Below are 15,909 nucleotides of genomic sequence, written 5' to 3'. Positions count from 1 at the left end.
CGTTGCATGTTTAATATGGGGAGTATGTGAGTCAAACATATGCATCAGATATGTGCGCCAGACAAGATAATACCTCGAAAATAGACGCGATAAGCTAGGCCTCCCAATTACCTTCCTTTGTGGATTCACAATGCTTTACACTGCCATTATTGTCTTGAATAATGCATTCGAAGAGATAAAAAAACATTCGTGAGAACGAGAAAAGCTGGCGAAATCGTGTCTCGAGAAGTAGCCGCGAAGTGTATAATCTGTTAAAGAACATTAACCAACGTTCATTATCTTGAATATTTCACTCAAATGCTCGTTACCTTGATTGCCAATATTTCCGTGCAAATTCGCAATTCTATAATGTGTAGAATTACACAAACCGCTATATAATCGTAAACGTACCGAGAAGATTATAGTATAATAACTTATGTATGGATAATCGATTTTATCTATAATCCCGAAGGAACTGCTCAGTCGTTTGGTAGAGACAGACACGATTGGAATGATGCTCGTTGTCCTGTACGTCCTCGCGTTGTCACTCGGCAATGACGTAATCGCGTTATTTCGCGTTGAAGACAGTATCGTAAGATTTATCGTCAATGTGACGCCTGCTCTATTCCCACCTTCGAGAGTATCTTTACAACTATGCATCAATTATGGCAAGATTTTTGTATTTATGATTTTTTATATTATATCCTAGATGCATTTGTCATTATTAATACTTAACTAGCACTTGAATAAAATAAAAGCACTTATTAGAATAAAATTAAATATAATATTCTTTGCAGATGATACGATCAAATTATCGAGAATATTGTCAAGCAACTACTTGACGCATAATATTCGTAACATATACGAGGAACTTAATCCAAAGATTTATAATGACTTAGAACATCAAAACTTGTATGTGTTAGATTTGGATTGCGATTACGCCACTAATGTTTTACGACAGGTAACGCATACATGTCATAACTACATTATTGGTAAAAATATAAGCAATCGGAAGGATTGTTTATAAATCTCAGAATAAGTATTAAAGAATAAATCTAATGTAAAAAAATAAAGATACTTTTTTCTTTATTTTACTGACAAGACTCACAAAAATTTTTGTCATTATTTGTATATCGTTTTTTATATAATCTTCTAATTGATTATTTCGATATCTGTATGAAATGACAGGCACATTTGAAAAGAATGTTTGTTGCTCCAATGAAATGGCTACTTTTACAAGATCGAAGAAAAGTGATTGACGATGACGACAATCCCAATTCAACTTTTACATATGATGACTCCATGTTCAAAATTTTCGAAGATTTGGCGATTTATCCTGACAGCGACGTGATGCTCATGCGAAGATTCGACGGTGACTTTTTTGAATTATTGTCCGTATATCGACCAAGTCCACAGCGGGGAGTGATATGGGAAAATCGTGGAAATTGGACGTTCGAAAATGGTTTACAAATGAGCACTTTCGAAGTGTCTTCAGCACGAAGAAAAAATCTTCAACAGACGACTCTTAAATCATGTGTCGTGGTACATTAAATAAATATAATCATCTATCACGCATAGAAATGCTTAAATATCAATGAGATGTTATCAAAGCATTAGATTAACTTACCAGACTTGTGATCTATTCTCACAGAAAAGTATACCATTTTATATGCTCAACAACAATTTTATTTCTCAAATTGCACTACGAAAAAATATAAAAAAGAAAAACAAACAAAACAGTTTTGAGAAGTTACAAACATATAAAATGACCTAATTATCAATAATTTATTTACTATTGTTTATAGTATCCAATTTACAAGAAAAAATTATTTAAATTTTATTCTCAATTTTAAAGATTTCTTTTTCAGCAGATTTTTATTTATATAATGTTTAGTTTCTAAGAAATAAAAGAAGACCGGTTTAAGAGCCTATGTTGATATTGTTATCTATTCTTTACTGACCATTGCCGCATATAACTTCGTTATGATTTAACCTCTATTTTTAGTACTATTTTTTTTAATAAACATGATATATTTTTTTAATATTTACATTACAGATAACAAACCCCAATTCGATTAATCATCTGACTGACTACAAAGATAAAATAGTAGATCCTGTGACAAAAGTTACTTATCCTTGGGTATTACATCTAGCGAATCGAATGAACGCAACGTAAGTTCGATTTCTTGTCTTCGCCAAAATATTTTATTAGAATGTTTAAAATAATTAAATAAACGGTGATAACTTGTAATAAATTATTTAACCACTTCTAAAATCGCGAATATATAAAATCTTCAGAACGTAGTAAATTAAGTTCAAGATTAATTTACGAGGCGACACTAAAGTGATCAAGCAATTACACACGTTAAAAACTGTGACAAATTATTTTTGGCAACTGAGGCAACAATATAATAGATTAATAATTATATGATCAAATATGTTCAATCATAACATGTCCAAATAGCAAAGCTTGCAGAGACAGATTTTCAGTAGAACATTCTACTAATTTTTAATGACAAAAAGGCAAATTGCACAGAAACTGTAATACTAGAAAATGTGAACAGATTGCCGTCAAAATATGTAAAAATATGATAAAACTTGCTAATCATATAAAACTTTGCCAATAAATGAATAATAGTAATCGAGCAAGATCTGCAACTTCTGCTTGATTTTTGGTCTGTCATCAGATTTTTTACGCACGTAAATCCTGCTCGATTTCTATTGTCATTTTGCTGTCAGTTTCTGTGAGCATGCAGGCTCTGCTAGCAAATTATAATGCCAAATTGTTAACAATTTTTTAGGAAATTTATTGCCAATCTGTTGATGTATTCCATTCATTTTGTTTATTGGATATTTATTAATTATTGTAAAAATTGCATGACTGTTTTGTCGTTCATATTTATTTAATCGCTTAAAATTCGAAATTTATTACAATAATAAATTCACAAACATCGCGGCATACTCTATAAATCTTTAAGATAACTTTTTAAATCTTTATTTCTGCTTATCAACATATTATACAAGGTGTAATCAAAAAGTTCTCAGATTGTTTTCATAAAAAAGAGCTTTAAAATTTTATTTAATCACCATCCTATCCCTTTTAAACATGTAATAATGGATAGTATTAAATTGGCCGGTAATTAATATTTAATATTTATTTTTAGTATTGTTGGTACTTTTAATACTTAAAATAAGTAATAATTACTAGCTAATTTAATACTGCCCAGTATTATGTATTTATATAGGATATTCATAAAAATATTTAATTACAAATTTTTTAAAGTATGTATAAGTTTCTATATTTTCTTTATCTCGATCTACAGCTTTCTTAATATAAATTGAGAAATAATTTTTTATAAAAACTGTTAATAATTTTAAATAATTGTAGTTTTTAAATTGGCAGATAATTTATTGTGTTTTTGTTTGTGGAAATAAAAAATTACTTGCGAATTATGAAAAACATATACGTTACTTTGACCGCCAATTTAAAACTCCATAATTTTGTTTTACATAATAGGATAAGTTTAGAAATCACAGATACCTGGGGATATCGCCCTAAGAATGGCTCCTGGAACGGAATGATCGGAATGTTGAATCGGCGCGAAATCGATATAGGTGGTACTGCTTCATTTCTCATACCGGAACGTATCGGTATTGTGCAATTCGTCCAATTGTATGCACATACTCGGTAAAAATATTATTAATAAAATATAGCTTAATTTATTTTCTACATTTTTATAAAGATGACATTAATAAAAACTAGGATATAATTAAAGATTTCTTACAAAAAAAATCTTTTTGAAAAACAATTTTTTAAAATTTATTTACTTTTTATACGTAGGTTAAAATTAACACTTTTTAATCCTCCTTTGTTTAGTTCTTGTAAGAATTTTATAGTGACTCAATATTGTTGATCTAAGGAAGAATTATAATGTTACATTTCATGACGCGCTGAGGATGATTCTAAAAAGAGTCAAAATGTTTATGGTTATCAAAATGTTATTATCTTTATATTATCTATGTTTAATAATTCATTTAACGCGATTCTTGAAAACACTTCGGTCTTTTAATTTTGAAAGTTTTTACAATTTACTTTGCGCATAACTACTCTATAATTCTCATTAAGCCTAACTAATTATCTTATTAAAGAATTTTATATTTACTATCTATTTATCGCATAATATTTTATATTTATCTTCTTTTATAAAAATATTACAATTTATAAACATAATCTTAGAAAAAGAAACACTTTAAATTATTAAGAATAATATTTTTTTATTTTTTATTTAAAAAACAATTTGTTTTTTTAATATTTTTATATAAATATGGTAACTTTTTCGGAAATTGGTTACTATTGATATTTGAATTTTCGGTTTCCGTCTTCTGCTTGATTCTTCGGAACAAAATTGTACACGATTTTCATAAAAATGTAATACTGAGCAGTATTAAATTAGCAATAAATATTAATAATTTTAGTATTAAAAGTATTGACAGCAGTACTTTTAATACTAAAAAAATTAATATTAATTAATTACTGATTGATTTAATAATGTCCAGTATTACATTTTTATAAAAAAATATGTCACTACTAATGATTTAATACATACGCCATACGATTTAAAAAAATGGATTTGTATTTAGTTTGTATAAGAAACTCTCTTATTAAAATTTAATTAAAATTTATAAATTTAACAATACAAGAATTTGACCAAAAAGATTATTAAATTGTTATTAATTTTTGCTTTCTATTATTTTTCTTTTATATTGTTGTTATTTATATTTTATGTACAAATCTACACAGCATACGCTTCGTATTTCGGCAACCTTTATTATCGTCCGTAAGAAATATATTTATCCTGCCTTTTCAACGAAATGTCTGGATAGCGATTGCAGTATTTCTTTTTTTGGTCTTCTGTTTTCTCTATTTAACTATCAAGTGGGAATATTATCGCGACAGGACGACACAATCGGCAGCCTATTGGAATCAATTAAATCCCAGCAAGCCAACAGTTAGTGATAATATTCTTATACTTTTAGGAGCATTTGCTCAGCAAGGTAGAGAAACAATTTTTGATATTATAATCGTAGATCTGATTTTTGTAATATTATTAATTTTCTGTCTAAATACGTGAGTCTATATGTGGATCCAACATAGTTCAGATTATGAATACACACAAAACATATTTAGGTGGAAGATTAAGAAGTATTTAAAGTTTTTATATTTTTCTAGCAAAAGCCAAAATATATATTACGCGAAAAGAAATAAATTAATTTGTTTTCATATATTTTATGATACATAAGATTTCTAAAATTTTTATGTTCTTATAGGATATTCATACGAACCCTATAGGATTTCGCCTCGAATAGTCACTCTTATGTTATTACTGGCCTCGCTGAGTCTCTATGCAGCTTATACAGCCAATATCATGAGTTTGCTGCAGTCTACCACAGATTCTATTAAAACTCTTTCGGATCTTCTAAATAGTCCTTTAAAACTGGGTGTACATGACGTAGTGTACAACAGACATTATTTCAAGGTTTGTCGACTGCAAAAATTAATAATATAAAAACTTTTTTTTAAAAGAGAAGATGATACATGGCTTCTGTGCTTATTTGACCACTCATAATATTTCTATTATTGAGAATTCTAGTAATTATTTATGGAGTTATTTATAGAATTGTTTATATAAAAACATGTCACGAAAAAATTTCGAATTTTTGACCATCAAAGTTTATTATATGTTGTTCAATAACCGAGAGGTACCTGAGTACTCAATACGCTTTTTACATGATTGAAAAGATGCGAAATTGAGATTTTATAATATATTTATGTAGATATATTTCTATAGGTACAAAAACAATTAATTTATAAATAATAAATAATAAATTAATCCCCGATCCATTCCATAAGTTTCGGGGCTAAGGCCACAAAAAAGAAATAAATAGCAAGTGTAATTTCACTGGTTATTTACTTAAAATAGGCTTTTTTTGAAACAATACATTGGTGACCACGTGTTGCCAACCTTTCATAGCGTAGAAAAGTCTTTTGCGGGAATCTTCCTTAACTGATCGGTTATTGCTTTTCAGAATCCAAATTATTAATAAAATTATTATACACAAAATAAAAATAAAGAATTGTATTATCACATTCTCATTTATTATATTTATATTTTATTATTATCAAATATTTTGATTTATATACATATATATATTTATATATTTTTTAAATTTATTTATATATATAATAATTTTTACATTTTATATATATAATGTAAAAATTATTAATAAAAAAAGAGATAATTATGTGAAATAAATAAGTTTTTTGTAAAATAGTCATTTAAAGATCCCGTTAGAAAAGCAATCTTCGAACAGCGAGTCGAACCGAAAGGACAAAAATCTAACTGGATGTCCGTAGAAGAAGGTGTACGTCGCATAGGACACGAACTCTTTGCATTTCAAGGTGAGGTCGGTACAATTTACCAATTAATGGAAGACACGTATTTTGAAGAACAGAAATGCGGTTTGACTGAGGTCGATTTCTTAAAAGTTTTACATCCACTCCTTACGATACAAATGCAATCACCTTACTTAGAGATAATAAAAACTGGGTAAGTAGTATTTTAAATTATCTTTTCAAGTGATAAAAAGAAGAGAGGATAAAAACCGGGTCAAAATAAATATTTTAAGAAGTTAACACAATTTTTATATTTTCCTTTTTTTAGCGAGAATCGTTTTTATCATCTAATTGTAGTCTTTCTATATAAAATTTTCTGAAAGTTTAAAGTTTAAAATAAAAATCACAGTGTAAAACAAACAGATTTTATTAATTATTTTAAAAAACATACTATGTGTATCATAATCACTCTCGTGACAATAATTTTGAAAGCAAATTTATTTTAGAGCTTTAAAATTACGAGAATACGGACTCAAATATCGTGATGAATATCGTCTATATACGAGAAAACCAATATGCTCGAGTCAAATCAGCTTTATTACTATTGGTTTTATGGAATGTTATTTTGCATTAGTTATAATGGGTTATGGAATACTTTTTGCTGTAATCGTGTTTGCATTTGAGTTGTTGTGGCACAAGAGGTAAGGTTTTAAGAAATTCACAGAAAAAAAGAACATTTTTGTTTTGAGAATATCTTTATTTTTGAAATATTAAATATTAAAATAAAATTGTATACCATTACAGAGATACAGCAGATAACTTTATATAAACAAATTTTGTATAGATTTGTCAGGAAAAATATGTTATTATTCAGTAATAATTTTCATAAATTAAAAAAATATTAAATAGGAAAATATAATAATATTTAAATTAAGAAGCTTTAAATTAAAAATTTTTTAATATTCTTATATACATTTTATTAATTCAATTGAAACAAAGAATTTTACGAAGAAACTAATCAAAAAATTCTTTGAAGTTTGTAACACCCAAAGAGAAACCTAAGATACTTTTTTTACGCAGGCAAACTATGCGCGCAATAAAAGAGACGTCAGACGCAATTTTTACTATGCTACACATTGATTAAATATGAATTTAGAAATGTATACTAATTCGAAAGAAATTGCAAACGTTTAACTTCCTTGAGCTCTTTGCTGCATAAAAGCTAATCGAATTGTGAACTTTATAAAAAAATTTTATCAGATAGACTTTTTTATTCAAATAAGAATATTGAGCAGCTTATATTAAATCAACAAATAAAATATTATTTAGGCCAATTAATCAGTGTTAAAAACAAAGTAATAATTCAGTATTGATGACCTTCCTTTACAAAATATATGTATCTATATGCTATTCTGTTCCTTAATAAGTGCTTTCCATTTAGTAATACAAATCGACATAAGTCATTTCTGGTTTCTATCTGATTTGTATCGCAATGTGCCGGTGACACAAATCGACTTCAATTGATTCTGCTTTCGATAAGAATAAGCATTTTTATTTAATACAAATATTGACGTAAATCACATAAATAGAAAGCAGTCATTAAAACTTTTACAGTTTTTCTTTATGTATAACACACTGTAAAATAGATTGTAAAATAAATGCATGTAATGTGATTAATACGGTGTTTAAAATAAATGTACGCAACAGAAGTTTGGTCTAAAATTTGTTTACAGAGAATTTTTCTGAAAAAAAAAAAGATTCTTCTTTTATGATGCGTTCTATCAATGTTCCACTATGCGGTACTTATTTTACAAATACAGTCAACGTTTTGAAGATGTTCTTCTTTGTTGTCATTAAAAAATATTATTTGGAAAAATAGTAAAATACAACAAAATCGTATCATATATAAATACATTATCTGCACATTATCTGCATAGTGATGAAATTTAAAGATTAAAAACAAAACTTAAAAAAAATTGAAAATTGAAAATGACGATATATTATACAATGAATGACCATATTCGCCAACTTCTTTTGCAATAAAATATTTATCTTTATTATACTTTCTAGTTTCTATCTAATATTAATATGTTAATTAAAATGCTTAAAACGCTTCGTTGCACATAGAACTATATTATTAAATATAATATTCTAATATTACAAAATAATAGTAAATAATCAATTTTATAGTTTATATAAGATTCAAATTTATATTTGGTGTATTTTTTATATATTATTTTTGTAGAAAAAACACATTTTTTGTCCTTTTATTTTAAATATGTCATTTGAGTTTAATAACATAATTTTGTAATATTATTAATTTTTAAGAAAAATTTAAGATATTATTACTTAAGTTTGAAACAATACTTTTTTCTTAAGGAGCGTACACACATATTTCTTAGACAATTATTTTGCCCCAAAAACTTGAATTTTGAGGGCTTGACCTGAAATGCTAATCGAATATCCACAGTTCTATTTATTTTAACGTAATTCTTATATAGTTCGGGACGCGTACAATATGTTTCTATAGAGTTCAGGTGATATAATTAATTAAAACATTTGTTAAACAATTATTTTGCCCCAAAAACTTGAATTTTAAGGACTAAACGTGAAATGCTGTTCAAATATCGACAGATCTATTTATTTTAACGCAGTTTTCATATAGTTCCGGACGCGTACAATAATTTTCTATAGAGCTCAGGTGATATAATTAATTAAAACATTTTTTAAACAATTATTTTGCCCGAAAAACTTGAATTTTTAAGGCTACACGTCAATTGCTAATCGAATATCGACAGATCTATTTATTTGAACGTAATTCTCATATAGATCGGGACGCGTACAATATGTTTCTATAGAGTTCAGGTGATATAATTAATTAAAACATTTTTCAAACAATTATTTTGCACGGAAAACTTGAATTTTGAAGGCTAGACGTAAAGTGTTAATCGAATAACGACAGATCAATTTATTTTAACGTAATTCTCATATAGTTCCGGACGCGTACAATATGTTTCTATAGAGTTCAGGTGATATAATTAATTAAAACATTTTTTAAACAATTATTTTGCCCGAAAAACTTGAATTTTTAAGGCTACACGTCAAGTGCTAATCGAATATCGACAGATGTATTTATTTGAACGTAATTCTCATATTGTTCCGGACGCGTACAATATGTTTCTATAGAGTTCATGTGATATAATTAATTAAAACATTTTTTAAACAATTATTTTGCCCGAAAAACTTGAATTTTTAAGGCTATACGTCAAGTGCTAATCGAATATCGACAGATCTATTTATTTGAACGTATTTCTCATATAGCTAGAGACGCGTACAATATGTTTCTATGAAGTTCAGGTGATATAATTAATTAAAACATTTTTTAAACAATTATTTTGCCCGATAAACTTGAATTTTTAAGGCTACACGTCAAGTGCTAATCGAATATCGACAGATCTATTTATTTGAACATAATTCTCATATTGTTTCGGACGCGTACAATATGTTTCTATAGAGTTCAGGTGATATAATTAATTAAAACATTTTTTAAACAATTATTTTGCCCGAAAAACTTGAATTTTTAAGGCTACACGTCAAGTGCTAATCGAATATCGACAGATCTATTTATTTGAACGTAATTATCATATAGTTCGAAACGCGTACAATATGTTTCTATGAAGTTCAGGTGATATAATTAACTAAAACATTTTTTAAACAATTATTTTGCCCGAAAAACTTGAATTTTTAAGGCTACACGTCAAGTGCTAATCGAATATCGACAGATTTATTTATTATAAAGTAATTCTCATATAGATCGGGACGCGTACAATATGTTTCTATAGAGTTCAGGTGATATAATTAATTAGAACATTTTTTAAACAATTATTTTCCCGAAAAACTTGAATTTTTAAGGCTACACGTCAAGTGCTAATCGAATATCGACAGATCTATTTATTCGAACGTAATTCTCATATAGATCGGGACGCATACAATATGTTTCTATAGAGTTTAGGTGATATAATTAATTAGAACATTTTTTAAACAATTATTTTGCCCGAAAAACTTGAGTTTTTAAGGCTACACGTCAAGTGCTAATCGAATATCGACAGATCTGTTTATTTCAACGGAATTCTCATATTGTTCCGGACGCGTACAATATGTTTCTATAGAGTTTAGGTGATATAATTAATTAAAACATTTTTTAAACAATTATTTTGCCCGAAAAACTTGAATTTTTAAGGCTACACGTCAAGTGCTAATCGAATATCGACAGATCTATTTATTATAAAGTAATTCTCATATAGATCGGGACGCGTACAATATGTTTATATAGAGTTCAGGTGATATAATTAATTAGAACATTTTTTAAACAATTATTTTGCCCGAAAAACTTGAGTTTTTAAGGCTACACGTCAAGTGCTAATCGAATATCGACAGATCTGTTTGTTTCAACGGAATTCTCATATTGTTCCGGACGCGTACAATATGTTTCTATAGAGTTTAGGTGATATAATTAATTAAAACATTTTTTAAACAATTATCTTGCCCGAAAAACTTGAATTTTTAAGGCTACACGTCAAGTGCTAATCGAATATCGACAGATCTATTTATTTGAACGTATTTCTCATATAGTTCGAGACGCGTACAATATGTTTCTATGAAGTTCAGGTGATATAATTAATTAAAACATTTTTTAAACAATTATTTTGCCCGAAAAATTTGAATTTTTAAGGCTACACGTCAAGTGCTAATCGAATATCGACAGATCTGTTTATTTGAACGTAATTCTCACATTGCTCCGGACGCGTACAATATGTTTCTATAGAGTTTAGGTGATATAATTAATTAAAACATTTTTTAAACAATTATTTTGCCTGAAAAACTTGAATTTTTAAGGCTACACGTCAAGTGCTAATCGAATATCGACAGATCTATTTATTTGAACGTAATTTTCACATTGCTCCGGACGCGTACAATATGTTTCTATAGAGTTCAGGTGATATAATTAATTAAAACATTTTTTAAACAATTATTTTGCCCGAAAAATTTGAATTTTTAAGGCTACACGTCAAGTGCTAATCGAATATCGACAGATCTGTTTATTTGAACGTAATTCTCACATTGCTCCGGACGCGTACAATATGTTTCTATAGAGTTTAGGTGATATAATTAATTAAAACATTTTTCAAACAATTATTTTGCCCGAAAAACTTGAGTTTTTAAGGCTACACGTCAAGTGCTAATCGAATATCGACAGATCTGTTTGTTTCAACGGAATTCTCATATTGTTCCGGACGCGTACAATATGTTTCTATAGAGTTTAGGTGATATAATTAATTAAAACATTTTTTAAACAATTATTTTGCCCGAAAAACTTGAATTTTTAAGGCTACACGTCAAGTGCTAATCGAATATCGACAGATCTATTTATTATAAAGTAATTTTCATATAGATCGGGACGCGTACAATATGTTTATATAGAGTTCAGGTGATATAATTAATTAGAACATTTTTTAAACAATTATTTTGCCCGAAAAACTTGAATTTTTAAGGCTACACGTCAAGTGCTAATCGAATATCGACAGATCTATTTATTCGAACGTAATTCTCATATAGATCGGGACGCATACAATATGTTTCTATAGAGTTCAGGTGATATAATTAATTAGAACATTTTTTAAACAATTATTTTGCCCGAAAAACTTGAGTTTTTAAGGCTACACGTCAAGTGCTAATCGAATATCGACAGATCTGTTTGTTTCAACGGAATTCTCATATTGTTCCGGACGCGTACAATATGTTTCTATAGAGTTTAGGTGATATAATTAATTAAAACATTTTTTAAACAATTATTTTGCCCGAAAAACTTGAATTTTTAAGGCTACACGTCAAGTGCTAATCGAATATCGACAGATCTATTTATTATAAAGTAATTCTCATATAGATCGGGACGCGTACAATATGTTTATATAGAGTTCAGGTGATATAATTAATTAGAACATTTTTTAAACAATTATTTTGCCCGAAAAACTTGAATTTTTAAGGCTACACGTCAAGTGCTAATCGAATATCGACAGATTTATTTATTATAAAGTAATTCTCATATAGATCGGGACGCGTACAATATGTTTCTATAGAGTTCAGGTGATATAATTAATTAGAACATTTTTTAAACAATTATTTTCCCGAAAAACTTGAATTTTTAAGGCTACACGTCAAGTGCTAATCGAATATCGACAGATCTATTTATTCGAACGTAATTCTCATATAGATCGGGACGCATACAATATGTTTCTATAGAGTTTAGGTGATATAATTAATTAGAACATTTTTTAAACAATTATTTTGCCCGAAAAACTTGAGTTTTTAAGGCTACACGTCAAGTGCTAATCGAATATCGACAGATCTGTTTATTTCAACGGAATTCTCATATTGTTCCGGACGCGTACAATATGTTTCTATAGAGTTTAGGTGATATAATTAATTAAAACATTTTTTAAACAATTATTTTGCCCGAAAAACTTGAATTTTTAAGGCTACACGTCAAGTGCTAATCGAATATCGACAGATCTATTTATTATAAAGTAATTCTCATATAGATCGGGACGCGTACAATATGTTTATATAGAGTTCAGGTGATATAATTAATTAGAACATTTTTTAAACAATTATTTTGCCCGAAAAACTTGAATTTTTAAGGCTACACGTCAAGTGCTAATCGAATATCGACAGATCTATTTATTTAAACGTAATTCTCATATTGTTCCGGACGCGTACAATATGTTTCTATAGAGTTCAGGTGATATAATTAATTAAAACATTTTTTAAACAATTATTTTGCCCGAAAAACTTGAATTTTTAAGGCTACACGTCAAGTGCTAATCGAATATCGACAGATCTATTTATTTGAACGTAATTCTCATATAGATCGGGACGCATACAATATGTTTCTATAGAGTTTAGGTGATATAATTAATTAGAACATTTTTTAAACAATTATTTTGCCCGAAAACTTGAGTTTTTAAGGCTACACGTCAAGTGCTAATCGAATATCGACAGATCTAGTTTATTTAAACGGAATTCTCATATTGTTCCGGACGCGTACAATATGTTTCTATAGAGTTTCAGGTGATATAATTAATTAAAACATTTTTTAAACAATTATTTTGCCCGAAAAACTTGAATTTTTAAGGCTACACGTCAAGTGCTAATCGAATATCGACAGATCTATTTATTTGAACGTATTCTCATATAGTTCGAGACGCGTACAATATGTTTCTATAGAGTTCAGGTGATATAATTAATTAAAACATTTTTTAAACAATTATTTTGCCCGAAAAACTTGAATTTTTAAGGCTACACGTCAAGTGCTAATCGAATATCGACAGATCTATTTATTTGAACGTAATTCTCATATAGATCGGGACGCGTACAATATGTTTCTATAGAGTTCAGGTGATATAATTAATTAGAACATTTTTAAAACAATTATTTTGCCCGAAAAACTTGAATTTTTAAGGCTACACGTCAAGTGCTAATCGAATATCGACAGATCTATTTAGTTTAACGGAATTCTCATATAGATTCCGGACGCGTACAATATGTTTCTATAGAGTTTAGGTGATATAATTAATTAAAACATTTTTTAAACAATTATTTTGCCCGAAAAACTTGAATTTTAAGGCTACACGTCAAGTGCTAATCGAATATCGACAGATCTATTTATTTGAACGTAATTCTCATATAGATCCGGACGCGTACAATATGTTTCTATAGAGTTCAGGTGATATAATTAATTAAAACATTTTTTAAACAATTATTTTGCCCGAATAACTTGAATTTTTAAGGCTACACGTCAAGTGCTAATCGAATATCGACAGATCTAGTTTATTTGAACGTAATTCTCATATTGCTCCGGACGCGTACAATATGTTTCTATAGAGTTTAGGTGATATAATTAATTAAACATTTTTAAACAATTATTTTGCCCGAAAAACTTGAGTTTTTAAGGCTACACGTCAAGTGCTAATCGAATATCGACAGATCTATTTATTTGAACGTAATTCTCATATAGATCGGGACGCATACAATATGTTTCTATAGAGTTTAGGTGATATAATTAATTAGAACATTTTTTAAACAATTATTTTGCCCGAAAAACTTGAATTTTTAAGGCTACACGTCAAGTGCTAATCGAATATCGACAGATCTATTTATTATAAAGTAATTCTCATATAGATCGGGACGCGTACAATATGTTTATATAGAGTTCAGGTGATATAATTAATTAGAACATTTTTTAAACAATTATTTTGCCCGAAAAACTTGAATTTTTAAGGCTACACGTCAAGTGCTAATCGAATATCGACAGATCTATTTATTTGAACGTAATTCTCATATAGATCGGGACGCGTACAATATGTTTCTATAGAGTTCAGGTGATATAATTAATTAGAACATTTTTTAAACAATTATTTTGCCCGAAAAACTTGAATTTTTAAGGCTACACGTCAAGTGCTAATCGAATATCGACAGATCTATTTATTTCAACGTAATTCTCATATAGATCGGACGCGTACAATATGTTTCTATAGAGTTTAGGTGATATAATTAATTAAAACATTTTTTAAACAATTATTTTGCCCGAAAAACTTGAATTTTTAAGGCTACACGTCAAGTGCTAATCGAATATCGACAGATCTATTTATTATAAAGTAATTCTCATATAGATCGGGACGCGTACAATATGTTTATATAGAGTTCAGGTGATATAATTAATTAGAACATTTTTTAAACAATTATTTTGCCCGAAAAACTTGAATTTTTAAGGCTACACGTCAAGTGCTAATCGAATATCGACAGATCTATTTATTTGAACGTAATTCTCATATAGTTCGGACGCGTACAATATGTTTCTATAGAGTTCAGGTGATATAATTAATTAAAACATTTTTTAAACAATTATTTTGCCCGAAAAACTTGAATTTTTAAGGCTACACGTCAAGTGCTAATCGAATATCGACAGATCTATTTATTTGAACGTAATTCTCATATAGATCGGGACGCGTACAATATGTTTCTATAGAGTTCAGGTGATATAATTAATTAGAACATTTTTTAAACAATTATTTTGCCCGAAAAACTTGAATTTTTAAGGCTACACGTCAAGTGCTAATCGAATATCGACAGATCTATTTATTTGAACGTAATTCTCATATAGATCGGGACGCAGTACAATATGTTTCTATAGAGTTTAGGTGATATAATTAATTAGAACATTTTTTAAACAATTATTTTGCCCGAAAAACTTGAGTTTTTAAGGCTACACGTCAAGTGCTAATCGAATATCGACAGATCTGTTTATTTCAACGTAATTCTCATATTGTTCCGGACGCGTACAATATGTTTCTATAGAGTTTAGGTGATATAATTAATTAAAACATTTTTTAAACAATTATTTTGCCCGAAAAACTTGAATTTTTAAGGCTACACGTCAAGTGCTAATCGAATATCGACAGATCTATTTATTTGAACGT

The 15,909-nt window shown here is 28.1% G+C and overlaps 1 protein-coding gene across 1 annotated transcript; it reads left to right on the top strand.

Annotated features, from left to right (window-relative positions):
• Positions 1–100: 100 nt before the first annotated feature.
• LOC105836636 (probable glutamate receptor) lies at positions 101–8,523 on the top strand. The gene is made up of 9 exons (XM_028189766.2): positions 101–647; positions 777–940; positions 1,168–1,521; positions 2,036–2,151; positions 3,497–3,667; positions 4,781–5,034; positions 5,308–5,516; positions 6,313–6,587; positions 6,880–8,523. Exons 1-9 carry the CDS (start codon positions 491–493, stop codon positions 7,076–7,078), a joined length of 1,899 nt encoding a protein of 632 aa, XP_028045567.1. The 5' UTR covers positions 101–490; the 3' UTR covers positions 7,079–8,523.
• The last annotated feature ends 7,386 nt before the right edge of the window (positions 8,524–15,909 follow it).

This window comes from Monomorium pharaonis, chromosome 2, assembly GCF_013373865.1.
Source record: "Monomorium pharaonis isolate MP-MQ-018 chromosome 2, ASM1337386v2, whole genome shotgun sequence".
NCBI classification, from domain to species: Eukaryota; Metazoa; Arthropoda; class Insecta; order Hymenoptera; family Formicidae; genus Monomorium; species Monomorium pharaonis.
This window is presented reverse-complemented; position numbering and strand designations above follow the sequence as displayed.

Excerpts from the sequence above, each read along its gene's own strand:
- LOC105836636 (XM_028189766.2), top strand. The coding sequence starts at position 491 with ATGATGCTCGTTGTCCTGTACGTCCTCGCGTTGTCACTCGGCAATGAC. Across the intron at positions 941-1,167 it reads CCACTAATGTTTTACGACAG|GCACATTTGAAAAGAATGTT; the intron begins GTAACGCATACA and ends ATGAAATGACAG. Across the intron at positions 5,035-5,307 it reads AGGAGCATTTGCTCAGCAAG|GATATTCATACGAACCCTAT; the intron begins GTAGAGAAACAA and ends ATGTTCTTATAG.